Raw genomic sequence first — 27,120 nt, forward strand, 5'->3', positions numbered from 1 at the left:
ATTGCTTTTACTTAAAATTACCTTCTTCAAGTTTTTGGTGAATGGATCATTAGGTCCATTGTATATCAGCCATGGACTGATGGTCTCAAGTATTTTGGTTAGTTGCATTGCAACAGGAATGTTTGCTAAAAGCTGGGAAAACTATGGATGTTTTTTTAGCAGTTCAGTTTTTAGATACAATTTATACTATTTTATACATAAAAATATTTAAGTGGAAGAAGTGGGGTTTTTTTGTTTGTTTGTTTTTTTCTGTAAGCAGTTATTTAGCTTTCATGGTCTCTATTGGTGGAGCTACAAAAGGGGTCTCCAATGTCTGGCAAAAAGGGCAAACTTCATATTGGAAGAACTGAAATGGAAACACCAAGAGTGGCACTGAGAAAAGAAGTTTGCCATCATGGCACAATGTCTGGTGAGGATGCATGGACTTGATACCAAGCGTGTTGCTGAGCACACACTTGGGCTGTGGCTGCCATCGGGGTCTCGTACAGTAATTGGAGTTGTACAAAGTTTTTGGCAGGCCAGGCAGGAGTCAGCTCAGTCTAGCAGAGTTGGAATTTGTGTCAGTGAGTAGACATCCAATGAAAACTGCATACCTCAACTTGAGGGAGGATGTCAGAGCATAGAGTACTATAGCAATTATAGCAAAAGTAACTAAATCCACCAGTGATTTAATGTTAAATTAGAACAGCAATTGAGCCTATAAGGGCATTTTTAATAGATATACCTATACAAACCTATATATATTTTTATCGCAGTGTCACTCAAGACGTATGAAATGTCATATCTAGGAGATCCTAAATCCAAATTCATGCTGAATATCAAAAAAATGTGTCTGTAATTATATGATGTTCACAAAACTTCAGCTGCTGACTATCTGAGAAAACTGTACAGGAGACATTTATCATAAACACAAAACCATGTGCACACTTAAACACACAACACCCGCAGTATACACACACCCCTGTGCTGCATGTGTTACCTGATAATGGCATGCTGTGGGTGTACTAAGCTGTTATGGTGGAGTGGCTGACCTAATGCATTAGATTGAGCTCACTGTCAGGTCTTTAAGTAGCTGGGATCAGAGGCAGATACACAGCTAATGGATCCTTCTCTCCGTGGGTGGAATAACACAGCAATAGCTCTATTTAATGGGAAAAAAAGACTTAACTTTAAAAGAATGAGAAGACACCAATTGGTTGAGCTCAATATCTTAACCATTTTAATATTTCATATGAATTTTAATGATACACAGCCAAATAAGTTATTGGAAGTTGGGGGGGTTTAAAGATTGTGTTTATATTTAAAAGCATACATGATTGAAAAGTGCTGCTATTAAACAAACTTATTGAGTCCCTATTGTGGAAACAGAAGTGGAAATCACATAACTTGCTCAGAGCACTAAAACTAACCAACAGGTATTTTTAAACATCAAAATTGATGTGGGAGACCACTGATATACCGAGACTAATGTAGCCTCTTCTGGCCTTTAAAGCTCTTAGAGAGAATCAATTTTAGGAAGGCAGCTTGTATACTTTATTTTGGAAAAAAAAGGTAGACTGAAAACATACCTAAGCTATGTTGGTTGGGAATATGCCCCAGAAAGGTAAGTTTATCCCTATATGTAATTTCACATAAAACCATACACTAATGTGATTTGATAATGAGTTGTTAAAAAATGAGCAGCCATGTCATGCCAATTTTTTTTTTTGCTCCAAAAAAACTTCAACCCTGTGTCTGATGTTGTTTGTGTATTTAAATGAAAGTGCTGGGGTATTATGACTATTATACTAGTAAGGCTAGTAAGCTGGAGTTGTTAAATGAGTTGTGGCTTTTTCCCAGTGACTTCTGATTGACGAAATTTTAGGATATCCAAGTAAAGTGATAGAGCTGATGGGGTATGACCGAAGATGAACGAACCCAAAATGAAAAGAAAGAAAGGGGAATGGGAAATATGCCTGACACCACTGACATGTCCATGTGACTCCTTTACCCTTTCTCCTACTCAGTCAAATCATTGTATGTACAGTTTTTTACTTTTGACCAAGTACATTTGCACATTAACAAGCCTTCATCTTTTCTATTTGTGTGTATGTGTTTGTGTACCTATGTATGAATGCAGAACAAGCAAAACCTGCTGTCAAAACAAATAGACCTCAAGGGTAAGGCACCAGAAAAGGGTGTTCTGATGTCCTACGCAGTATCAGACCTGAAAATCCCTCTGTCCTACGAGGTCCGGCTGGCCCCTATTACCACCTACAGCACTGGGGACTATGTCAGTCGAATCATCCAGTATTCAGAACGTGAGTCTCTCTTAAAATCCTCGATCTTTGTCTGCAGTCTTTAGATTTTTTTTTTAATCCAATCATATACTTACACAGAGCATAGATCAATTGATGGGTTGTTCATGTTTGAGTGCTAATCAATATTATCATAATTCTTTTTACAGCCTACACTTACCCAAGACCTTCAGGTGAGACTCAACTTCCATCCTTTGCTCTTGTACATTTTATCATCTTTAACTTGCTTTTTCAACCTGATTTATGACAGAGTTCTGATGAAGGTTTAAATAAGCATGTTTGCTCCAAGCAGTGTCAGCACAAGTCTGCCAAGGCAAAGGTTCCCAACACACGACCCCGTGACTCATGACCCTTAATCATATTGTTGCGATGAAAATAATGGGGTAACAAAAAATGATGGGTGAAACAAGCTCTATAGAATTTTAAATGTCTTGAAATGGTGACAATGGGAGAAGGATATCAGTTTGGTTGTGATGGTATGATGGGCTAGGCTTGAAAAATTTAAAATACAAAATGTGGGCCATTCTGTATGTTTTAAACTTGATCAGGCTATATTAAAACTATGTTCCATCTCATCATAGATTTTTAGTTCCTTTCTCTCTCTGTTAGCCCCCTCTGTCTGTCACAGTTTTCCACCAGCGTCTATCCTGGTCCTGCCTCTCTCTTACCATCCCTCTCTCTTTGTCTCAGTCAATTGTATCTTGTCTATTTTCTTCATTAAGAGACATGCAGAATTTTTCTGGCAGGAGTGTCAGTTGGCTCCATCAGGGTGAGGCAATTAAAACAACAGCAGATTGGAACAGACTGCGAGAACAACAGTGTAAATTGAAAGGAGCGCATGTACTAGAGCAGGGTGTGAATAGTAATAGATTAGCTCCCTGAAACAAAGAGGCACACACACGCCGTCCTCTTGGGGAGCACAAGCCATATGCATCTGCAGCGGACTGTGTGTGTCCGGGAAGCTTTCACTGATGCTGTCAGCTTGGACGGTTTTAGATGGCTGTTGTTATACTCTCTTGGCTCAATTTTCATTTGTTTAGTGAGTCTCTGATAATTGCTCTCCAGATGGGCTAATGAAGGTGACTACACCACGGAAAGAAGGCTCTTTATCTTGCTTAACAATAGACATTAACATCAACGATGACAAAACTCGGGGTGTTCTTCAAAATATCTTTTTTGTCTTTAATGATGTATGTGACAGTATCAAAGTGTCCCTCAAAACATATTAATGGGAAAACATTAAAAGAATCACATAGCTCAGAGAAGATTAAATGTTCAGGGAAACTGCATCTCATTAAAGCTTTTACCCAATTGTGTTTATAGATTATATTCACAAGGTGTCAACAGCCAGTAGGAGCACTCAGAAACAAGAAAGGTAGACTCGTACTTCTACTGTCAGGTCCAAAATATGTCGAACAAAGAAATTGCAGTTTTGCCCTTACACACTTGCACAGTGGATTTTTAATCAAATAATCAATATACAAATAAAGTGCAGACCAAGATTGTTAACTAAAACTAAACTAACAACTAAATGTGCAAAAAAACATTTTAGTTAAATAAAATTAAAATAAAAACTTATTAAGAAAATTAAAGCTGGCGGAAATGATTTTGTGTAAAAACTACCAAAAATAAAATGAAAATACAGAGGAAATAGCCTCAGTTTTAGTATCTGCTAGTTTGGTAAAAAATGATATTACAACTTGCCACTTGAGATTTTGGATGTCAAAAGACTGTGAATCAACTGCTTTCAAAAAGTGCTGTTTTTTATTACAATAGCTGTACTGATTTTTCAAAATCTTTGCCTCTGACATATGCAGGCTCCATTCAGTAATAATTAAAACGACTAAAACTAAATGAATCTACTGAATCAAAACTGAAATAAAAACAAAACAGTCAAAATGAAATTGCATAACTCTGTAGCAGCTTTAATTCATCAGTTGACTGACACATAGTGTTGTGGTCATTTTTAATAAAGGACACATCATATTTGACTTTGATCAAATATTTAATTTGTATTTTAGAGCCAAAGCGAGCACATGTGAGGGATGGAATCATTTGGCTAAAAAAAACAACCCAAAACATAAAGCAAAATAAATCTATTAGAGGCATAGTAAAAATTTACAGAGTAGCCAATATCACAATCTGGTACATTCTTTTTAAGATTGTACCAGATTGTGGTACCAGCTCAGCAAAAGCAAAAAGCCTGAAAGACCACAGAAGACAGCTCCAAAGTGTGATGACAGAATTTATATGGTTAAAAAATAACTTAAAAAACATTCAACCAACTCAAGAACACTTTCAAGAGTTACACATATTATTGTCAAGGTTTATAAATCAGAGACATTTTCCGGAGTGGAAATAAGATGGTTTACAACAAGGAAAAAAATCATTGTGGTAGTCAAGAACAAGAAGGGCAGATCAGACTTTGCCAGAAAACACATAAAAGAGCCTGCCGGAAAAAAAAAATTATTTGGACAGATTACACATTTGTATCAGAAGGATGGTGAAGAGAAAAGTATGGAAAAGGAGAAAAACGACTCATGATCAGAAGCATACCACAGTATCCATCAAACATGTCGGAGGCAGCGGACATAGGTTAGGGCATGGGTATGGCTGCCAGTGGAACCAGGACACTAGTCTTTATTGATGATGTGACTGCTGACAAAAGGAGCAGAATGAATTCTTAAGTGTGCAGGGCTATATTCTCTGCTCAGATCCAGCGAAATGCTGCAGAACTGACCCGATAATGCTTCAGTGCAAATGGATAATGACCCAAAGCATAATGTAAAAACGACTTTCTCAAGGCAAAGAAATCGGGCAGTCACGTGATGGACCCAACAGAGCATGCTTCTTCATTATTAAATACACAATTGAATTCAGAATGACCGACAATCAAGAAGCAACTGAAGGTGGCCACAGTAAAGGCCTAGCAGAGCATCTCGTGGGAGAAAAGGAAAGGATTTTCGTCCAAGCATTAAAAACAATCCTCATATTTAAAATTCTGTTAGTTAGGGGTTTTTTTTTTTGTAAAACCACCTGAATTAAAGCTGAATGTCTGCATTTCAATCACATATTGGTTGACCGATTTAACATTAACTGTGTAGGTGTGCTGAGGTGAAGCTACAACAATGTGTTTTGGTCCAACAACATTTGTTTTTTTCATATCACACTGTTCAAGATAGATTTAATGAAATCTTGGTCTCAATCTTTCTTGCACTTTACAAGGTCAGTTTGAGGCATGTCAAACTATACCATGAATGTGTGGTGAACCATAGCACTCCCAACATAGCACTCCCAACAGAGTGTATAAGAGCAGAGGCATATACACTTGTACCACCCGTCTGCAGTTTTATTTTGAAAATGAGTCCGTATTATGGTATATTCCCTACATGCCAGTGTTTTCTTGTTTTGTTGGTTTGATTTTAAACATAAGTCAAAGCAGTCGGTACACTAACAATATGAACTTTGCATATTCAACGAACTTTGCTAGAACCTGTCTTTAGCCTTTAAGTTTCCAAACTGGCACATTGTATTTGGCTCTTACTGCTATGTAAAACTACAGAATTAGATGAACAGCCACACATTTTACAACATTTGTAATTGCCATATGACTGGATGACTAAATATTTAATACTGCTTTTATTTTCATGATGAGTAGTAGTGTTATACAATATCAGGTGAGCATTTTTTCACTGAATTGCACAGTGAATACAAAGGAGAAGATATAAATCTAATGCCCACTTTAGTGCAATTCATTATTCCAGGTATTTTTAATTTCCTTTTTTTATCGTTTTACACAGTTTGAGTTTGAGAATGTAAGAGTCATACTTTCAATTATACATAATATGTATACCAGTGCCTCCTACGTGGTGCCTATCACTTTGTCAGTAATTGCCTAGCTGTCTGATTTGAAGTGCACATTGCAGAGGTCATTATAGACCTTTATAGATGTTGCCATTTGTTTCCTGGGAAAGGTGGGTAAAAAAAAAAGAAACAGCCTTGTATGTCATCTACAGTTTGTAATGTCACCCACTTGACATGTCAGTGATTTAATGTGTTTTTCTATCTTTTTTTTTTTTTTGTAACAACACACACACCTCAGACCATGTGTGTGGCTTTGAAGATGAGCGCATATGTGGCTTCTCTCAAGACCGGAGTGATATCTTTGACTGGACGAGACAAAATCACCTGACGCAGAATCCCAAGCGGTCTGCGAACACCGGGCCAGACACTGACCGCAGTGGAACAAAGGAGGGTGAGGAAACTATGACTCATCTAAAGTGAAATACAAATGTATTGTGTAATGTGTAAGTGTAAATTGAAAGGCACAGAAACAAAACAAATGTGTATGTACAGTCAAGACCATTCATCTTCAGACAATGTGCTTTTTTGCTGTTGTTGTTGTTGTACACGCACTGTTGTGTTTCACGGCAATTATCAATAAAATATGGGATAATACATTAGTGTCAGGTCTCAACTTTAGAGTGAGTAGTTCTACATTACCATATAAAGGACTGCTGTGGAAGATATTTTATTCTGACATCATTTCATGCATTAAAATGTTCAACTCTCAAAGCTGATTTAGAGTTTGAAGTTAACATTAGATTGAGGAGGTGTATGAAATGTCAAAAAACTTGGAAGACCAAGAAAAAAATTAGATTGTTTTTCCTCAGTTTGTCTAATTTACTTGTGGAACATGTGATTAAATGTGTTAAGATATTTTTATCACATAGAAAATAAAGCAGAAACCTGGCACTAGCTTATGACCCATCATGTTACCACAAACCTCCCAAAAATGTGTTGTTATCCCAATACCTACAGTCTATAATTTACATTAGAGGGCTTTATTGGCCTTTTATTATTATTAATATTTCTACTCTTTATCTTTCTTGTTGACTCTAGGCTACTACATGTACATTGAAGCATCACGCCCACGTACTCAGGGTGACAAGGCTCTTCTTCTATCGCCACTTTTTAATATTACCTCAAGCAAGGGCCCCAAAGGAAGAGTCCCATACTGCGTCTCCTTCTACTATCACATGAAGGGCAAACACATTGGTAAGTCACAGAAAGAAGAATAATGCTCACACAAACATATACACATACACAAACATTATTATCTCCTCTCATATGAAAGCACAATGGCACACATGGGTAAACAGGGAACAGTGTACTGGTGCTCTCTGCTATCGGGGTTCTCATATCGCTCTTGCCTCTGTCAAAAGCTGAACCCTATGCTTGAACCTTGCTTGCAGAGCGTGTCAGACAGAAAATTGTAGGTCTGTGTGAGAGAGTGTGTACGTGTGTGCGTGTGTATATGTGGGTGAGAGGTGGAATGGAAAGACCGGGACGAGGGTGGGATGTAGGATGCTACAAAAGTTCTGTTTGTATGTGGCTTCTTGGGTCTCAGTGTGTGTGTGTGTGTGTGTGTGTGTGTGTGTGTGTGTGTGTTTAGAGGTGGTTGAAGGGGGCAGTGGGTGTGTGATTTATGGCAGTGGCAAGACACAATCAGTCACTTGGGCGAGTTGTTCATCATAATATGCTCTGTCACACAGCTAGAATGCATACATCTAGGAGCCCTACACACCTGCATGCACACTCTTACATTTGTGCACACACAAAGACACACACATGCACGCACGTGCGAATTTGTTCTTTTAAAAAAAGGAGGAAAATGGCAAACCTAGCAAATACATAGAGGCACACCTACAATTGTCCACAAACACACACACACAATATTGATTTATGTGTCCATAGCCCAAGCATATATGCTTTAATCTAGCATTTGTTACCTGCTGACCTCCCTGTCTCCTTAGGATGTGTTTGGTTTAAAAGGACACAGTGTGTATTGTGTGTGTGGGAGTTTGCCTTTGTGTCTGTGTGTGTAACCAAGTGTGATAATGTAATAGTTAAACATATTCAAGTTCAGAAATGAGAGGCAGTTTATTAAGACAAAGATTTGGGCACATCTCCCACAGAGAAATAGCTTTGCACGCACAAATATTTCAATGGCATGCTAACAATAGAGTAGAAATGTTTCCGTCAGGTTATTCAGGCTTTTGCAGTAAAGAGAGAAACCTTAATAGATCAGAAAGAATGAGCCAAAAATTGGCTACTACTCAAAATGTCTCTGCTTAAAATAGAGGTGGCCTGACTGTTACTATAATATGTAATGGCTGTTTATAGGTGGCAGATTTATAAGAGATACTGGAGCACTTCATTTCTTATTGGGTAGTTTGGTCAAAGGTATTTTCGATGTTTTATAATGAGACAGTGAAACATCAGTTGCACTATGCTTGCATATGATTAGCACATTGTGTTACCACCGCTGCAAGCCCTCTCTCAATGTCCAGTGCTGTTCGTCCCAGTCTGTCCAATTTGTTGTTGCTTTAATTGCCTTACCTTGGCAGAGCTAACAGTTTTGCTAGGGAGACACAGTGTGCCTCTTAATGATGGAAAGAGACAAGATGAGGATAAGACAGGGGGTCAGTGAGAGATGAGACAAGACAAGTGAGGGGAGGATGAGGGCTGGCCAACCTTTTGAAAAAGGGAGATGGTTAATGATGAGACTGAAACCCAAGTGAATTGTAAGAAAAATACTGAGAAAAATTAAGCACAGAAAATAGAGAGCCTTAGAGAGCCTGTTGATGTCCAGAAATAGTGAGAGTATGCTGTAGTGCTAGCCAGTTTTAATGTACTTGATATATAGTGTGCTAAAAGTGTTAAAAGGTTGTATATATTGAAAGCATTTGGGCACTTTGACGCCACACAATTTTCAGACAAGATGTTGAAATGCTGCTCTTTTCTAGCCCACATATATTTTGCTTGTTTGCAATCCTAAGAGTTTGAGAGTTTAAAAGAGGTAAAGGCACCTTTCAAAGATTTTGCAAAATAAAATGAGGGCAGAAAGAATAATGCCCTTTCCTCACTTTGGATTGCAGGTTTGCAATAGGGCAGCACAAATAAAGACCTCCCCAGGTGATGTGTTTTTCTTTTCACCTTAATATGTTTATCTGTGGGCTTGCTGGCAGCAACAATAAACAACATTTAATTAGTTCTGTTTGGCATTCGGTATTATTTTTTATGGCTCAGGTTTGCAATGCCATTGGCAAGCTTACTTGGAATTACTGGATTATTTTCACTCCAGAGTGATTGAAGACAATTAGTTCCTGTATGCTGTTTGAAAAACAGTTTTATTACACTTTAAATAACTTTGGCGATATAAATGTTAGCATAGTATTTTGCACACACAACTTTCTTTTTAATTATACACGGGTTTTCTAGATGCTTTTCATGTCTGTCTCTCACTTGATAGGTTTAGGTCCCTATCTTCAGGAAAGCATTATAACCAGGATTCAGGCATTTACTAAAAACACTGAATAGTATTGCCCTTTGGTGACAGAGGCTACAAGCTTCAGTTTACTCTGGACTCTTCAGCATTGCTTTCAAAGCAAACCAGCAGCAGAAGCATACCAGACAGGCCATGAGCCTTATTTAGGATGAGATGAGGGATGGGGGGAGATGAGAACCCAATGTAGGCCCTTCAGATATCAAAACAAAAACAACTCATTTGATTTCAAGTATCGCAGTGCATGCCCGTCTGTGTGTGGGTCTGTGTATCTCTGCTCTGTCTTCCCCAATCATGATTCCACAGACAAGTAGCCTTGATAGAGCTGTGCCTTCTCCTCTGCTTGCCTGACACTCTCACCAGTATATACTGCCTTACCTCAATCAATAGACTGCTTATCAGAGTCCGCAAACACTCTTTTGGCTCTGTGTGTGTGTGTGTGTGTGTGTGTGTGTGTGTGTGTGTGTGTGTGTGTGTGTGTGTGTGTGTGTGTGTGTGTGTGTGTGTAGGTGGTGATGGTGGTAACAGGAGAAAGAGAGAAGAAAGGAACTATGAGGCTCAGATATGTGTGTTACATTAAGAGATTGGGTTAAAAGGTAATACTATACATCAAGATTAGGTCTTGTTTGCAGAAATGCTGCTTTTTTGGACTTTGGGAGGTAAATATTTTCTAACATTTAATGTTTGTTCACTTCTTGAAAATTAAATTTAAGTTCCAGTTGGAAAACCTTGTAGGACACTGAAAAACCTATCTGCTAGATTTCACCTCATAGAAGAGCAAGTAGCCTGTAATGTAATTAACATTTTTAATGTAGTAATGTAGCTGTTCCAACGCTATCAGATCATTATTTTTACTGAGATCCAGACTTCACAAAACCATGCAAAATATACTCAGTGTTAAAAAAAATTATTTTAGACATTTTGGTATATGTGATCTTATTCTTTTTCCCACAGTTACATAAAAAAGGTAAAATCTGTTTTACGTTTGCATTTTCACTGTGGAGATCGGTGTTGGTCAAGTTACTTGAAAAAAGTATTTAGTTACTAATTACTGATTATTTCTCCAAGAAAGTAATGCCATTACTTTACTGATTGGTTATTTTCAAAAGTAATTACTTACTTATTACTGAGTCACTTTTTAAAAACATGATACACAACCTGAATATGTAATAAAGCAACAGACCTTTCAGCCCAATCCCAATTTTTTCTGCATAATCCTTCATATACAATTGAATCAAATGAAAAGGTCTCTTTTTAAAAAAATGTTTTATTAGTTTTAATCTTTTAACTTTATGCACACTGCATCAAGCAAAAATTTAATTATGCAACAGTCTTTGATTTGAAGAAATTAGTTTAACATTTAAACCTTTTTTGTGCATATATCAGCATATAAAATAAAATATTTTTTTTTGTGTTTACACTCACTCTTTCAAATAGATGCAAGTAAAACACATCAAAACATAAATAAAATCAAAGATTCAGCAGCACAAAGCCCTGTCACTCTTAAGTCTATTTTCACCTGTTTAGCAGGAGTGGGTGGAGATTTGCCCGGTGCTGCAGCGGTCATGTCAGTGGGGGGAACCAGTGAATTTCACATTCCTGTGGCAGCTTGTTAGGTGCTTGCTCAGATTTGAAGTTTAATTTTTCACTGTAGAAAGAAGTTTTCTTCCTGTGCAGAGTGTACAGTGGGCGCTAATGTTTTTGTCACTTTTTACGGACTAATGAAAATTGTAAGTAATGTCAGGACTTCCAAGCTTTAAATGCTGCATGGTCGTACTCTCTCTCACACTCTATATTATCCATGGTTGATCTACTACGCACGTCTGTTGCTGCCACGGACGTCGCACGCTCGTACGTCATTGTCATGAGACACTCTCACAAACAAAATCACGGTTTAGTAATGCAGTCAAAGTACGGGGAAAGTAACAGTAATTTAATTACTTTTTTGCAATAGTAATCCCTTACTTTACTCGTTACTTGAAAATAGTAATTGGTAACGCATTACTGCTCATCTCTAGTGGAGACTAGACTTTCCTTATAATGATCACAACCATGGGAAAACAGCTTTACTGATTCAAAGGCAGCAAAAGAATCATGGCTTTCAAAAGGAACTAAATATGGCATATTGTTTTATGTAATTCATACAGAATCTAAAAACTCAACAAAAACAAGATGTTCTTTGATAGGAGTCATGTTTGGTCAGATACAGTGGTTTGCTGGAGGTATTGGTGGTTCTCAGTATTTATTGATTAGCTACTGGCTGTAGCTGTTATCAATTTGGCTTCCACTGAAGCTACTTTCACCTCCTCCCTTGTCACAACGATCACTACAGCACCTCCGCATGTCTTGATTTTTTTTTTTAACATGAGATGCCCTTCCTGTTATCAACTGGAATCAAAGCAGCCATCTGCCACTTCCCAAACAAATCTTTTAATCTGTGTAAATGTGCCAGAAATGTTTAATTAAACAGCGTCATTCCTTTTATTTGACATTTTCACAGTGCTAAAATATGTAGGGTCAAGGTGAAGACTGGATTGACAGTCCGATAACACTGCTTCCCTCGGTGCCCACAGACAGTTGAAACATGTTGCTTAACTGCTCAGTTGGATCCTTCCCCTATAGTATCACAAATCTCCTGTGACAAGGTATGATGCTTAGTGCTGCCAGCCTGGTGATTTTTCCGGGATTTAAAGAATATAGGCTTATAGTTTCACAAAACAATGATTGATTCCATTGTGTAAGCATAAGTCTATAAGTACATACACACACACACACACACACACACAAATAAAGTATAGCATAGCGTGCCCCCCGCTTGCAAATTTGTTTAAGAGACTCGTGGTTGGTTAATGTTCCAATTAGGAGCTGGCTGGGGATCATTAAGAAGATGAATGATTCTCTCACACCTACTTTTAGAGACCTGAAAGAGACAGAGAGAGGGGAAAAAAGAGATGGACACTATTTGGATTATTTCTCCATGGCAAGTAAAACAATAGGGTAGAGTTTTAGACTTGCTATATTAAATATACAGTCTTCACAATGGGAATAAAATGCAACAAAAGTCACGGCACCTTTAGCTATTGAAATCGGAATCTTGTTTAAATATTTATTATAGCCATTTTTATTTTGGGGGACAGACTCAAATCTCAACAGGATGATAGCGTGTTTCACAAATTTCAGGAGTAATATTTGGCCATTCTTCCAAGACAAACTGATCTTTCCTCTAGTATTATTATAATTTTTTGCAGTGGAATATATCTGTGTTTGGTCATGACCATAACTATAAAACCAGCTAGAGTGACAATGACACTGAGTGTTTCTAAATTCCTGTACATGTTTGTGGCTGTGTTTGTCTGGATGTGTGGCTGCGCATGGGATTTTTTTTCACAGGTACTCTCAATGTTTATCTGCGAGTGAGAAGCATTGCCTCTGTGGACCGAGCAATGTGGACAAAATCTGGTCATCAAGGCCCAGACTGGAAGAAAGCATTCTTTGACGTTACCCCCAGTGGACCCTTTCAGGTAAGGCCTTTCTGATTTCTTTGCTTCGTAGGATTGGTGATTACAGAATCAGCAGTCCCATCAATAATAAACACTAGTGACCTAGTGACCAGTAGGAGCCATACATGTCGATAATGTGGTATGCTTAATATCGTGAGTGGCTTTTCCAGTCTATATTTCCATTTGCAAAGATGTCTCTTGATTGTAGACCTTAGTATTTCGTTGTTTTATTAATATAGTGCACTGGATTTTTGATTTGGCCACTCCTAAACTTATTTATTATCTCTCTGATAGTTTTTTTGTTGCTGTTTTGCTTTTTTGTTTTGTTTTTCAGACAAATGATGGCCTCTCTCACTTGCACAGACATCTCTCATACTTAAAATTCTGTCAAAAAGCTCCGACGTAGAAATTCAACTCTTTGAATCCAGTTCAGATATTATGTTTGCTTCATTTGCCATGAAATAACACAAAAACAGGTCTCACCTAGTGCACAAAACTGTGTGTCAGTCAATTTTCCAATTAATTCTAACCCTTTGAACACGGGCCACTGTGTATAAAGATGGCTGTAATTCCTAAACAGTTAATGCGAAATCTTTTGTAAAACCCAAAGTCTGCACTTCAATCACATATTGATTGGCTGGTTTAAAATCCACTGTGGTGGCGTACTAAGGCAAAACTACAAAAGATGTGTCTTTGTCCAACAAATCATAGACCTAACTGTATTTTTACAAAACACACAAAAAATTATATTTTTTGTCATCTCTTTCATCTGTGAGATGTCCCTCTGCCTCAGCCATTTTCTCTCTACTGTGTCTTTCCCAAGAGGAAAGTTCTCCACTGCGCAAAGCCAGCACTGGGATTTTATACCATGAATTAATGGAAATGAGGAAATTCCCAAAAAGGGTTAGTCTTGAAACACTGCTTGAATTTTTCACACCATATTTTAAAGACTGACATTTAAACCGCCCAGAGATCTACTTCCCAAAATCACTATCGCTTTATATTTATTGATGTTTGAGTTAACTAATATCCAATAATCTCATTTCTCTTCTGTGTTGGAAGAAAACTTTCAACTAGCATAAAAACAAATACAGTTTTTAAGCTTTTAGGAGTGGGTTGGTGCAGTGTGTTGGGAAAGAATTCATACCCCTTTTAGCGGTCATATATCCAGTCAGTCCTCCCCTCAGTGGCTTCGACACTGCAGGTGGACATACTCTGCAATGTGAGAGTACACCCAATGGAATCAATATAATGTGACATTATTATTTATCAAGTTATACAAATTTGTGCCAAAAGTAGTACTAATGAAGGCAATGAAAAATATGATACATATAAATTAACCCCAAGCTTTTTGTATGACTTGTGTGCATTTTTCATTTCTTAAATAAATGTGGATACAGGATTTTGACATTTTAGCACTGAGGGCATTATTGATAAATGGGGACCTTTGAGTACACATTGGACTCATTTTCTGCTGAATGTCAGCAGCAAGCCTATTCACGTAGTAACCAGAAAATCATTCACTTCATCAAGAATGTGCTAATCTCACAGCTGGCAACAAGATTTCATACAGATTTGAAAGGTCCAAATGACATAAATGTGCAGCTATGCATACAGCTTTGACCTCTAAATGAAAGTAAATAGACATAAACATCTGTAGCTAGTGGTGATCAAATACAATAAATTTCTATAAATACTGACGCTTAATTTATTTGTTTCCAGAAACAAAACAAAAGAAAAACATCCTGGCATTTCAAACAGTTCTTTAGTATAGACTGGACTGGCTCTGTTTTGGTGCCAGCAAATGTGTTGGTCCCAAATATACAAGCCAGTAAATGAACCAGAACCAAAAATGTGATTGTTTCTTTTGTCGTTAACTCTGCTGTGCTTTTTATACAATGAGCATTTAATCTGCATGGATGGCATATTTTTGTTGAGGACTGCTTGCAAGCGCATCTCTTTAGCCTCTGGGTTGGTCCTATATTGCTTCCTTAGTTTTAGAGGTACACAAATGGACAGAAATACAAGACCAAATTTTTTTTTTTTTTTTCTTTTTTAAGGATAACAGCTTCAGTACAACTTGGAATTAATCCAACAATAAGGTCCACATGAGGAATAAAATGTCATTTTTCAAAAATATCTTCATTACTTTATTTTCGTTTGTACAAAACCTCCCATACTGTAGTTCAGATCTGACTGCGAAGGCCCCGGCATGTGATTCACACAATTTTTGCACTATGAATAGGACATTTGTCTGCCTGGAAGAGACCAGTCTGATCACATGATAAAAGTGATGACTCGAAATAACTTTTGATTGATTAACAGTGGCTTCTACCTCTAAAGGTACGAGTGAATCCAAAAGGCATAACTAAGACACCAGATTTCGTACCTGTGGGGGTCAAGGGCACTTTTTATTCCTTTTCATTAGTCACACATCTGGACTTGCACTTGCACTTGATTAAAGTTGCAAGATCCTCCTCTTAAAAGCCTGGTGGACTGTGAATTGTGTGTCACAGACAAAACAGTGCTTCTTAGTTACAGTGTAGGTAGTTTATTTTCAACTTCTCCCATGAAGAGAAAGTAATGCAGCTGATACAAAGAGAGAGCACTGTTCTTGCATTTGCAAAAAACTCTTCATGAAAACACTAGTTTGACAAGAAATGGCATACTAACGTGTGATTGTACAGTAGGAAACCTAGTACTTCAGTAAAGGAACACGCACTTGATCGGATGGTGACAATTCAATTTACTGTACAAAGACAATTGCAAGAGAACTACCTCAGGCCTTCTACACCAGCTGGTGATTTCCAATCTCTGATTGTTGCTTATACAAGAACTGTTACCCTCAAATGAAACTCCATTTAAAAGTCTGTTCGACTGGATTAGAAATTTATCCGAACTATTTCTCAGTTCAGTTCAAGGGGTGCAAATTTTCATGCTTTCAGCTGTACAGTCATCTTTCCTTGTTTAAGTTCACCGGAAGTTTAAAGTTTGGGTTACAGTAACTGTGCACATTCAGTCAATAGTGGAAGAAAATAGCCTGGAAGACATAACAGAAGAAGCGCCCGTGTTTGAGCACTGTCTGTTGACACATCCTTGAAGTCCCTTCGGCTCTTTGGCAGCTGCGCTTGCAGTTAGTTCTTCCCTGTTGGCATGTGGCAGAACAAACTAGATGACTCAGTCATTCTTTCTAACTGGACATGATGTTTCCTTTCTCACTCATTTTTCCAGTTTTTCTTACTCCATGGGTTTGTTTGTGAGTTTGTGTATATGTGTCTATTTTAGAATGTTTAAAATCCAGCGGAGGGTGAGAAAAAGGGAGGGCAAAAATGATGACGATTTAGTTTTGCTATGTGTGTTTTGCTGTCTGCGTCTGTTTAGTCCCCATTCTCTCCACTTGTCTTTCTCTCTCGTGGAGTGTTGGGGCAAGGGGAGTAACTGGCTTGATTCTTGTCCTGGTCTGCTTTCGAGATGTCTTCTCTCAGGGCTGATGACTAATGGCTTTAAATTTAAAAAGGACAGTCTTCAGCTATCAGGCTGCCAATACCCCATCACACATTCTTTTTCCATATATCTGTCTACATTCTATCTATGCACAAATAAAATCACAAGCATACAGTGTAGATTCAGGCATCTGTACTATGCAAAAGTCTTGAGCCAACACTCCTTTCTTTATATTTTGTTTTTAAGGAACTAGACTTTCTTTAATTTCTTAAAGTGGTCTTGAGCAGTTCCTCTTTCCACTTAACAATGACCTAGGAATTATTCAAACATAAAAAGGCACCTATAGCTTGAGGGATCCCCCAGTGTTGTGTCTACATATGACAGAGAACTTAGCAAATAATTAATCTTAGATTGTAATCTATAGACACTTTGTTACCAGTAGTCTGTTAAGGGAAAAAAAGGAAACCGAATAAACTGAGGATGAAAGAAAACGTTGCAAGTCTAAAATACTATCTATAGCAGACAACCAGTATCTGGAAGTTATGTCTTTAAGAAATAGGAAAACCCATGAAACAACTAACACAGGACCCGAGAGTGGATCTTGCCTTTCAACTGAGACATCTACTGTTTACTGAAACCTCATCAGAAATGGTCTCAGTGGATGGCCTACTATCAAGAAGCCATTGATAAGAAAGAGAAACATAGAAGAAAAGTTGAGGTATGCCATATTACTCAAGAACTGGACAGAAGATCAGTGGCAGCAGGTCTTGTGGAATCATGAATTCAAATTTGAAATTTGGTTTTGTTAAAAATGATTTAATTATGAACACAGAAAAATTACCATTAGATTTTGATTGAGTGTAGAAAGCACCTGACTTGAAAAGGCTTTGCTTCTCTGTATAGCAATGGTCCCAAATACAGTAAAAGCAAAGCTGGATTAAAAGAAAAGCACAACACGAATGAGTAATATGGATTTGCCTCCTCCATCTCACCCTTAAAGAATCAAGGTGGTCATACCAAATACTGACTTTCAGCCTCATTAGGATTGTTTTTGCCTTGCATACTGCATCTTCATGTATGTTTTTACATGTCAATAAATCACCTTATCGAGTTCCCCCTTGCCTAGGAAAATACAAAGGGTGGTTGTTGCACAGTACAGTATGCAGACGTACAGATAAACTCTTTTTCTTAAACACACACTCACCAGTCTCATATCCCCTGCAGCAATTAGCTATGACAGGTCAATTAACAGGCTTATTTATGAGCAGGGGATGCCTGCTAGTTGTGTTGTAATGATTCCAGATACTCTTTGTACGTGCATCGGGGAAATTGAATTCATGATGAATGTGGGCTGAAGGCCTTAGCTAGGGGCTGCATTTGCTCTTCATTAACCATGCCTTTGCTACCCAATGTTTCTTTAACTATTAAAGGGGAAGCGAACACTAAACCCATGGGCAAAGTGTATGTTTTAAGGTTCTTCTGTGATACTGTATTGGCATGGTAGTTGACGTCAATGTTTTGAAGTGCAACACAGTTGTTAAATTGCAGTAAGGTAATCTCTTTACCCATGAAAACAAGCATCCACTCTTAGCACATAATGCACATACAACAGAACAAATCATACTTTTTTCAGAAGTAATATAAACGGTATTAAAACAATATGAAAGTTCTACCATTGAAACTGTGCAGCTGAACTGAGGTTCATTTAAGTTGAGATCTCACTCTGAAGGCAATAGTATGTTTCACACCATGGATGGGACATTTTGCAAACACTTGCAACTAGTCAGGGAATACACCTTTTTCCTTGCGACCAGTAGTTCCCAGGGGATCACTGACAGGTCCTTGGGTCTGTGTGACTTAGGCATAAGGTACTAACATCTGCTGGTTATCAACAGCAATTATACAGCCAAGAAAAAGACAAAAAGGAAACTGTGTGTAAGTGTTTGCAAACCAAGTAAAAGGTACTCTACAAAAAGGGTATGACAAGATGGAGTGAGTCAGGTGGGGATGTCTTTATTTCATCAATAAAGCTCCTAATGCAGCTTAATTATTCATCCACCCCATTTATACGTGACTTTTCAAAGGTAGATGAGGCAGGATGGATGAATAAGGAAGGATGCATGAACGATAGGGGTCGTCTCCTTGGCAACTGAGGGTTGCCTTGTACATGGCTGGTGTCTCTCTCTTTAAGGTGTACACTTTTTTTTCATATGCATGTACTGCTTGTTTGGTTCAGCACATGTCTTAGAGACTTTGTGCATTATGCCATTACTGTCTTTCAGATTTGTTGTTGCATATATATTTTTTCATATTATATTTGTATTTGTGTCCTTTTTCATGTATGACCCTAAAATATTTCAACTTTATTAAGAAATGCAAGGGTTCCCAATTACTCCTCAGTGAGCTGTATTTTAGGATGATTGCACTAATTCAAATTTTTAATTCTTAACACTCAGCAAGAATATTTAAGAGTGCTCGGCAGCACAATCCTGACAAAAATACAAAGTACACGTCATCAGTCAGTCTGTAATTCTGTAATTTTTCAAAACATTTTCTTTTTTCTAACTTATACATTTTAATGCCTTTACTGCCACAGTCTAATATCATAAAACTCACTTGTACAAAACCTTTCGGGTATGATAGATATTGAGTAAATCCTATGGGCTATTTTAGCTTCGCTCCTTTAGCTAAAAACATATTTTTCTTTACCTTCACACCAACAGATATTCTAGTATTTCGGTGTGATCTATCTGTTCAACTCATACATGCACACATACACACAAACCACTGCTGTGTAACAAATGGAGTTGTTTAATAATGTACAAAGCAAGCAGCCTTGATCCTATGAGCCAGCCAGAGGAGGTGAGCTGATAAACATACTCTTTCTCTCCGTCTCTCACTTTGCCTCATTTCTTACGACATTCTGTTATGTTCCAAGCTCCCCAGGGGCCTGATGAAATGAAATAAGAAGGGTGAACCCCATTTCTCCCTCTGCTCTATACCTGTCTGTCTTCCTTGAGTTACTCTTTTGAGCAGCCCATCCTCCTCCTCCTCCATTCAACTCCTATTACTGCTCTATCATTAACTGAGAATTACCAGCGGGCCAGTGCAAGGCCACAGGATCACTCTGAATTATTTGTTTCCTACATGGTTTAATTAATACATTATTTAATTAATATGTTTGGAGCATCTAAGAAGGACAACTTTTTAGATAATTTTGATAGATTAAAGTTGTTTGATCAAACTTTATTTCTTTCCCTGTCTTTCTTTCTTTCTTTTTTTGTATATAAGTAATTAACACACAAGAAGTGTCATCATTCAATTGGAAAATAATTGTAAATCTACAAACAATGGTAATCATCAAATGAAAATCCCCATTATTAGCTAGTTATCACAATAAACTTGCTATTTCCCCCCAATCTGGCATTAAAACCCCTCAAAATGTTGAGATTACTATAGAAAAGCTATAAAAAATGGTTGATCAATAACTTTCGCTTTTGTCTATGAAAACTCTTTTATACATATCATAAAGGTTTTAAATACATGGCCCGTCTCAGTGGTTAGTCCTGCCTGCCACTACTCTCTGTAGCTGTGGGTTTTCAAGCTATCCTGTTTTCCACCCATCCTCTGTCTGTGTCTTCTTCTTCCTCTTTGTATGTCTTTGGGGAGTGCTGGTATCCTCATAATCAATAGTAATGACTTGAGCTGTCTGCTCATGACAGTGGGAATTATGACACAATTGGTGTTGTTGTGTTATACTGCATAGCTTCTTTTTTATACACTCAGTGGGTCTATTAAGCCCATTTCTTCTAGCATGTCTAAACAGTAGCTTGCTCTTTTAGCCACTATTTAGCCACTATTAAATAGCCCATCGCTGAGTTGTTGAGTGCAGCAGTGGCTCTGTCTGTGACTACTGCTTTGAATGTAAATGTTAATTCTTTTTTCACCAAAGAAACCATTTATCCAAATTCAATAGAAAAACAAACAGTGGTAGCCTTTTTTGTCCATTATCTGTTATCTCAAATTTACCCTTTGAACAATATGATTTTCTAATTCGCTTGAATTCCCAGAGGTGGTTTTTGATGTGGATGTTATTGAGTTCCACGGAGTGCAGAAGTGACTGCGTATTGACGCATGTTTCATTTGTGCTTAGTGTTGAGAGCTGTCCATGGAGAACACAAACTCTCTAGTTGTGTGCACACCTCACTGACTGCATACCCAGGAAGTCTTTGAGGTGCTGCCACTCGGCTCTGCATTTCCTCTCTCTTTGTGCTCCATCCAACAAAAGTAATGATGTATTGAAAAACAGCTTTCCTTCCTGCCTCTCTACAACAGCCCAGGCTTGAGCCCAGCCTCTGGCTAGCATTAATACAAGATTCTCATTGTAAACAGTGGCGAGCTAACTGATAAGGAAGTGTAAGATGTTACATTGTGTATGGTCTACTGGCTATGATTACTACTTTCCATGTATATTAAAGTTGTAAAGTCACAAACTTTGAAGCAGTACTTTAGGACCTTTAATGCTCTTTATCAGGGATCATAATATCCTTAGGAACAAATGTGTGTTGTTGTTTACTGTGGAACCTATGGCTTCTTACAACAGCTCAAAGATAAGCACAGTTAAGTGGCAATTGTAAATTGGCCACAGGTGGGAATTTTAGCTTTCAAAGTGTTGTGTCTTCAACTTATCCCTGTAATGGACTGCTGACCTATCTACCCGGCCTCCTGCCCAGTATTAGCAGCGATAGGCTTCAAACCTCCATGAACTGGCATACAGCAGGTGTACCTAATGGAGGGGTGTATGTTTTGTTATGATATCAGTATAACTGTGACCATCTCTCTTGCACTAAATCTGCAGCTCTTTTACTTTCCCAAGCTTCCACTCTTGAGGTTACTTGTAAATAAATTAATCTTAATGAGGTTGTTTATTGAGACCAACTTGTATAGCAGAAATTACATGAACACATAAAATCAATGGAGTCGCAAAGAAGGCGGTAACGTGTTGTAGTAGTATTTGTGTCCCTACTTGCTCCTCTGTGGATTACCCAGAGGCCATCTGTGTTCCTAGCAGTGTTTGGTACCTGGGGGGCTTGTTGGAAACCAGGCCAACCCACATTTGTGTGCCTCACATTGCACTGGTATTTTAAAGCTCTCTCTCTCTTTTTCTCTCTCTCTCTCACACACACACACATAGACACACATGTGCATGCAGTCTCTCTCTTTTTTACTCACTCGCTCTCACAGCTGTGTCCCCTCTGGTATGTGGATAGCACATCAATGGGAACATTAAAGGTTACAAGGCGTGACAAAACGACACACTCACAACTTCAACCTGACACTTTACTGCACACCCTTTGATCCTGCATTCACACACTCATGCACGCACACACATGCGCAAGTTTTCTATCTCACTCAAGATCCTTCACACCCACACGTTATGCAGTATAATAACAAGAACTGGAATACAGAAAATTTTACACAGTTTTTCAAAAAGAAAATGATGTCATGTTTTTTTTCATGAAGGGTGCAGATTTAGTTATTTATTTAAATATTCAGAAAATGTAAGACAGAAATATCATCTTTATTATATATAACATGTATCTTTTGTGATCACATTTTTTTTGTCCCAGAATTTGATAACTGCATAATTTACAACAGCTCTCCAACTTGTCATTTCTGTATATCTAGTGTGATGCAAAAATGCAGCACACCAAACACAACTACCAAGGTTTAGAAACTGAGAAGCACATTACTGTTGAGGACCCCAGCAAAGTGCCCAGCAGTAATATTTAAATGTGAAACAATGTCGGTTCTCACATTTAAGCTTGCTGGTCAGTTATGTCCCTGAGCCATATCCAAAAACTAAACATATAAAGTCATTATTTTGCAGTGACAGGATATTGTATTGTATTGTTTTATTCATGCTATTGTGTTTGATATCTTAGAGAAAAAAAGCTTTGCTGGTCAGATTGTAATATGTAAATGAGACAGTTAATTAGTAATTTTGCACTTTTCTTTGTTAAGGCCAGTGTTAGTCATTTAGCTTCAGTTTTTCAATTATCATACTCTAGTCTATAGTCTGGACTATATTTAAACAACAGGCTTGTTTATAAAGACACACTTGTTAAGTGTTTGTAAAGGTACAGTACATGTGTGCATATGTAAAAGAAATCACACTATGGCTGGCAAATATACAAAGAAAACTGGAATTAAAGGAAGAAAAACCATTAATAAAGCAAAATGTTTACGACAGTCAAGCAGCAAGGAAATTTCATTGTAGCATTTATAAATGAAAGGATCGTGGCCTTGTGGCGAATAAGCCTCTTCACTTGAGGACCACAGAATTTTCTTTACAGCCTATACGGAAGAAAATAGCCTTTTTGTATATATGAGCAGACCTGTTAAAGCCATACAGCTTGTGCCGCTGGACTTGCTCCCTCGCCACCACGCAATCAGCGTCAAGGTTCTCCTAATTATTTTATTTGTTAATTCAAAGAGGATCTCTCATTCGGGGAATAAATTAGAAAGCAAATGGGGAATAAATGATAATGCTCTTGTACTTTCCTCCCCTTTGTGAATGAAATTAAATTGGCTCTGTGTGGAGAGAAGTAGAGAGAAAATATAAGAAAATGATTAGGGTACCTATGTACTCATGGTATACAATGAGAGTATGTGCAGTTTTTCTATCAAAATTACATTTGTATGCATAGAGACACCTGCTCCTCGCTCTGTTGTTTTGAAATAACTGGTGGATTATGTGGTGTACTCAAGGGTTAGTTAGCAGCTGGAGTAGAATATATTGGAGTATATAAGAAATATATAAGCATATATGAGGCCAAATTGTGCAAGAGCGGATCTAACTTATGCTAAGTAAAGAAGAAAACTACTCTAAAGTTAGATTAAGTTGTTATTACGAGGTTACAAGTGTTAATATCTGCCCACTAAAGTTAACTTGCTGTTAGATACTAACAGGACCTTTAGGTTAAAACACAATAGCTGAATGCCTCAAAAGTAAGATGATGTTAACAGTGTGTTTGCACTGCCATTATATATGTTTTGTTTTGAGCACATGTGGGGTTAGGTCACTCTTTTCTTCTTGCTGGGTCAGAATCGGGTTAATTGGACCCACCCTTGCTCTGGCTCGATATATTTACACACAAATTGATAGCAAGCCTGCTCAGTTGATACTTTAACCGCAGCATGTTGCTGTTAACAGATGGAGTTTTTAAAGTGAACCCAGTCATGCACGGTCTGCCTCCCCTCCATGCTTGCACCTGCTCGCTTGTTAACCTGTAGGTATACAGACATACTATGCAAGTAGAGTGCATGCAGTTTTTTTTAGGAGTATTGCATTCCTTTCTATAGTAACACCTGCTCCGTTCTCACTTTTTTTTTTTTAATAAATTGAGGGTTAAATACCTTGCTAAAGGGCTGCTAGATGCTGGTATACTGTATGCTGTATACTTCAGCCCATGTAGGAATTTTCACATGGAGCTGTTTTCTGTTGAAAAAATAAAAAATAAAACAGAATGAGGCATTGGAATTGCAGAAACGCTCAAATATTATTACAAAGCAACAACTCTGACTATTGTTTTCAGAATTAAACTTATCAAGCACTGGGATTTGCAGTAAAAGTCAATAACAACTGCAGTCATGAGAGTTACTTTTGTTGTTATTTTGGAGAAACAAAGTTTTCTTGTTTATTTGCTTTTCCCTCCTCAGAAGCTAGACAGAATACACTTGGTTTTTGATTAGCTGGGTGCGCTGGGCTTTTGGTGCCTTGGTACACCACAGTAATTAGGCTGTCAGTCAAAACCAGATGGCTGGTGGCTAAAATGGGGGAAGTGTTCAGAAGAGTCTCCTGCTTAGTTTTCTTGTTGTGGGTCCGAAAATGATGTTAGGACAGTGGTTCTTAACCTCTTTGGAGGTACCGAACCCCACCAGTTTCATATGCGCATTCACCGAACTCCTCTTTAGTGAAAATTTTTTTTCTCAAATTCAAGACATAGATATGTTTTTTACTGGTGCACAAAATGAGCCGTGCATGAACATCACCTTGTTCAAAGAACAAAACCAACACAGTGCATGAACTTACAACAAATTACATACAGTACCTGCAAATCAGTGTGACTTCTGCTGTTGCCTTTGAGAGACCAGTTCAGATATGCGTGGCTTCACCTTGGCAAATGCCACTCTCATGTCATTTTCACAGAAAAGTCTGTTCCTTTTCTTCGTTTTTATGTCCAGCATTGTCGAAAAGGATTGCTCACAAAGATATGTTGTAACAAATGGTATTTAAAAAATCCAGAGCTTTCTTAGCAATAATTGGATACTTGTCCATTTGTCGACACCAAAACGTTGAGAGCGTTGTTGTTCTGAAGAGTTGCTGTTGAACCTCACTCTGCTGAATTTCAATGATTTCGTCAAGGCATTCAACATTGACATCTGCTGTCTCAACAGCAAACGTGAACGGCTGTCTTGTAGGGAAATATCTGTCGAGAGACTTTGCAAGCTCAACTAAGTGCGTTGCAATTGTTTGCTTCAGTTCCGTGGATACAGAAATATCTCAGATTCCAGACACATCTTCGATCTTACTTACACAGTTGTCCAGAAGGGGGACGTTTGCGAAGTTGTTGTTCTCTGTTCGTCGTTTCCATAACGTTAGCTTTTTTTGAAAAGCCTTCAGGTGTTCTTCCGCTTCTATGATATTGACTCCACCACCCTGTATCTGCTGATTGAGATGATTGAGAGCTGCGAATATATCAGCCATGTATTCTAAAATGAGAATGAACTCAAGATTTTTGAAGCAATCTGCATGACAGTGTTGGTGCTCTTGCAAAAACAGGGCTAATTCCACATACATGGCAAAAACACAATTCAGCACCATTAGAATGGTACAGAAGTACCTTGAATTCAGAGCCCATTTCTTTACACAGCTCACTGAAGATGTGGTGCCTCAAAGCACTATTTCGCACATAGTTCACACATTCCACCACAGTTTTTAACACTTCTGCCATTTTTGGAGGCAAGGTTTTTGTTGCCAATGCATGCCTGTGCAAAATACAATGAGTCACAATGATGTGTGGTGCATCGGCTTTTACTAGCGCACCAAAACCAAAGTTTCTTCCCAGCATGACTGGGACAGCTCCGTCTGTACAAACTGCAGAAACCATGTCCCGTGAAAGATTGTTGTCATCCACAAGCTTCTTCTTATCGGCTGCCTTAGTTGTTGTTGTAAAAGGCTTATAAAATAAAAAATCTTCTTTAATCATGTCATCTTTCACATAGCGCACAAAAACAGTAAGCTGGCTTAGATTAACGTCTGTGATGTCATCGAGTTGAAGGCTGAATTTTGCCGGGCTTGAAATCAGATCGGTGACTACTTGAGCCAAGATGTCTTTACTCATGTCTTCTATTCTGTCGCTGACGGTGGCATTTGAAAGAGGAATTTGGGATAATTTACCTTCGGCCACTGTTCCGAGTATCAGATTTGCCATCTTTAACGCAGCTGGTTTCATGAGTGTTTCACCAATGGTGTGTGGTTTGCCCTACTTTGCGATCAGGTAAGCAACTTCGTACGATGGTGTGAGGATCGGTTTGTTAACGGGTACAAATCCAAGAGCAGGCAGAGTGGGCCTTTCATCGAATCTGGCTCTCTTCGCCTTGAATTCAGCAAGTGTTGTGTTCTTGTATTCCCCGTCTCCATGCAGCTTCAAGAAGTGTTCCTTTAGTTTTGCCAGTGCGAGACTGGAGTTGCTCAACTGGGCGTTGCAAATAATGCAGATAGGATGCTCACTCCCATCACGTTAGGTTACAACTACAGCTTGTAAATTCCTGAAATGGGAGAATAAACTAGCATGTTGCTATCTGTAATAGATGTTTCCATGTCTTTATTTAATTAAAGTATTCATATTTTCTATAATTATTAATTATATTGTTGTTGTTATTATTGTTATTATTGCTCAACTTTAGATACAGAAAGTAGGTTCTTTAGAGTAATTAAATTAGTTTTGCATTTTAATTTTAAATTCATTTTTACAAAATTTAAGACATTTTAACGGAGTATCCAGTCCTGTGAAAAACTAAGTATACTTTTACTGCCTCTATAGGTATTAAGAAGTAGCAGGTGCTGATAATAAGTAAGCATCACCTTAATAAATTTTCGCAGATTTGGCTGGTTTGCCATTCAGGTGTGTATTACCACAATCTCACAACCTTCCCAGGTGTGGACATCCCAAGAAATTCCCTTCAAACCTGGAAATGCTCAGAGAATTATCAAAAACCAAAGAATGATATCTCAGTGTGTGAAAAGTTGAGTTTAATGACACAATTAGGTGTCATTAAACATTAAAGAAAATAAGAGCAATTATGGCTTATTTGGAAGGGTTGCCAAGAGGGTTGCCTTCACTCTCTAAAAAGGACATAGCTTAGGTTTTAAAAAGACTTCTAGTTCAGTATCCTTTGGAGAAATGAGATCAAAGTTGATATATTTTAGCATAACACCACATTTGGCAAATACCAAACACAGCAC

The 27,120-nt window shown here is 38.0% G+C and overlaps 1 protein-coding gene across 4 annotated transcripts in view; it reads left to right on the plus strand.

Annotated features, from left to right (window-relative positions):
* mdga1 (MAM domain containing glycosylphosphatidylinositol anchor 1) overlaps positions 1-27,120 on the plus strand; it is a 196,246-nt gene that overhangs the window by 159,183 nt on the left and 9,943 nt on the right. For all 4 annotated transcript variants that reach the window (XM_085138178.1, XM_085138243.1, XM_085138290.1 and 1 more), the window contains 5 exons: positions 2,120-2,300; positions 2,447-2,470; positions 6,400-6,552; positions 7,200-7,355; positions 13,036-13,166. In XM_085138178.1, the coding sequence (XP_084994304.1) occupies positions 2,120-2,300; positions 2,447-2,470; positions 6,400-6,552; positions 7,200-7,355; positions 13,036-13,166 (645 nt within the window). The remainder of the gene's footprint in view (positions 1-2,119; positions 2,301-2,446; positions 2,471-6,399; positions 6,553-7,199; positions 7,356-13,035; positions 13,167-27,120) is intronic.

The sequence above is a fragment of the Neolamprologus multifasciatus genome, chromosome 1 (genome assembly GCF_963576455.1).
Source record: "Neolamprologus multifasciatus chromosome 1, fNeoMul1.2, whole genome shotgun sequence".
Classification (NCBI taxonomy): Eukaryota; Metazoa; Chordata; class Actinopteri; order Cichliformes; family Cichlidae; genus Neolamprologus; species Neolamprologus multifasciatus.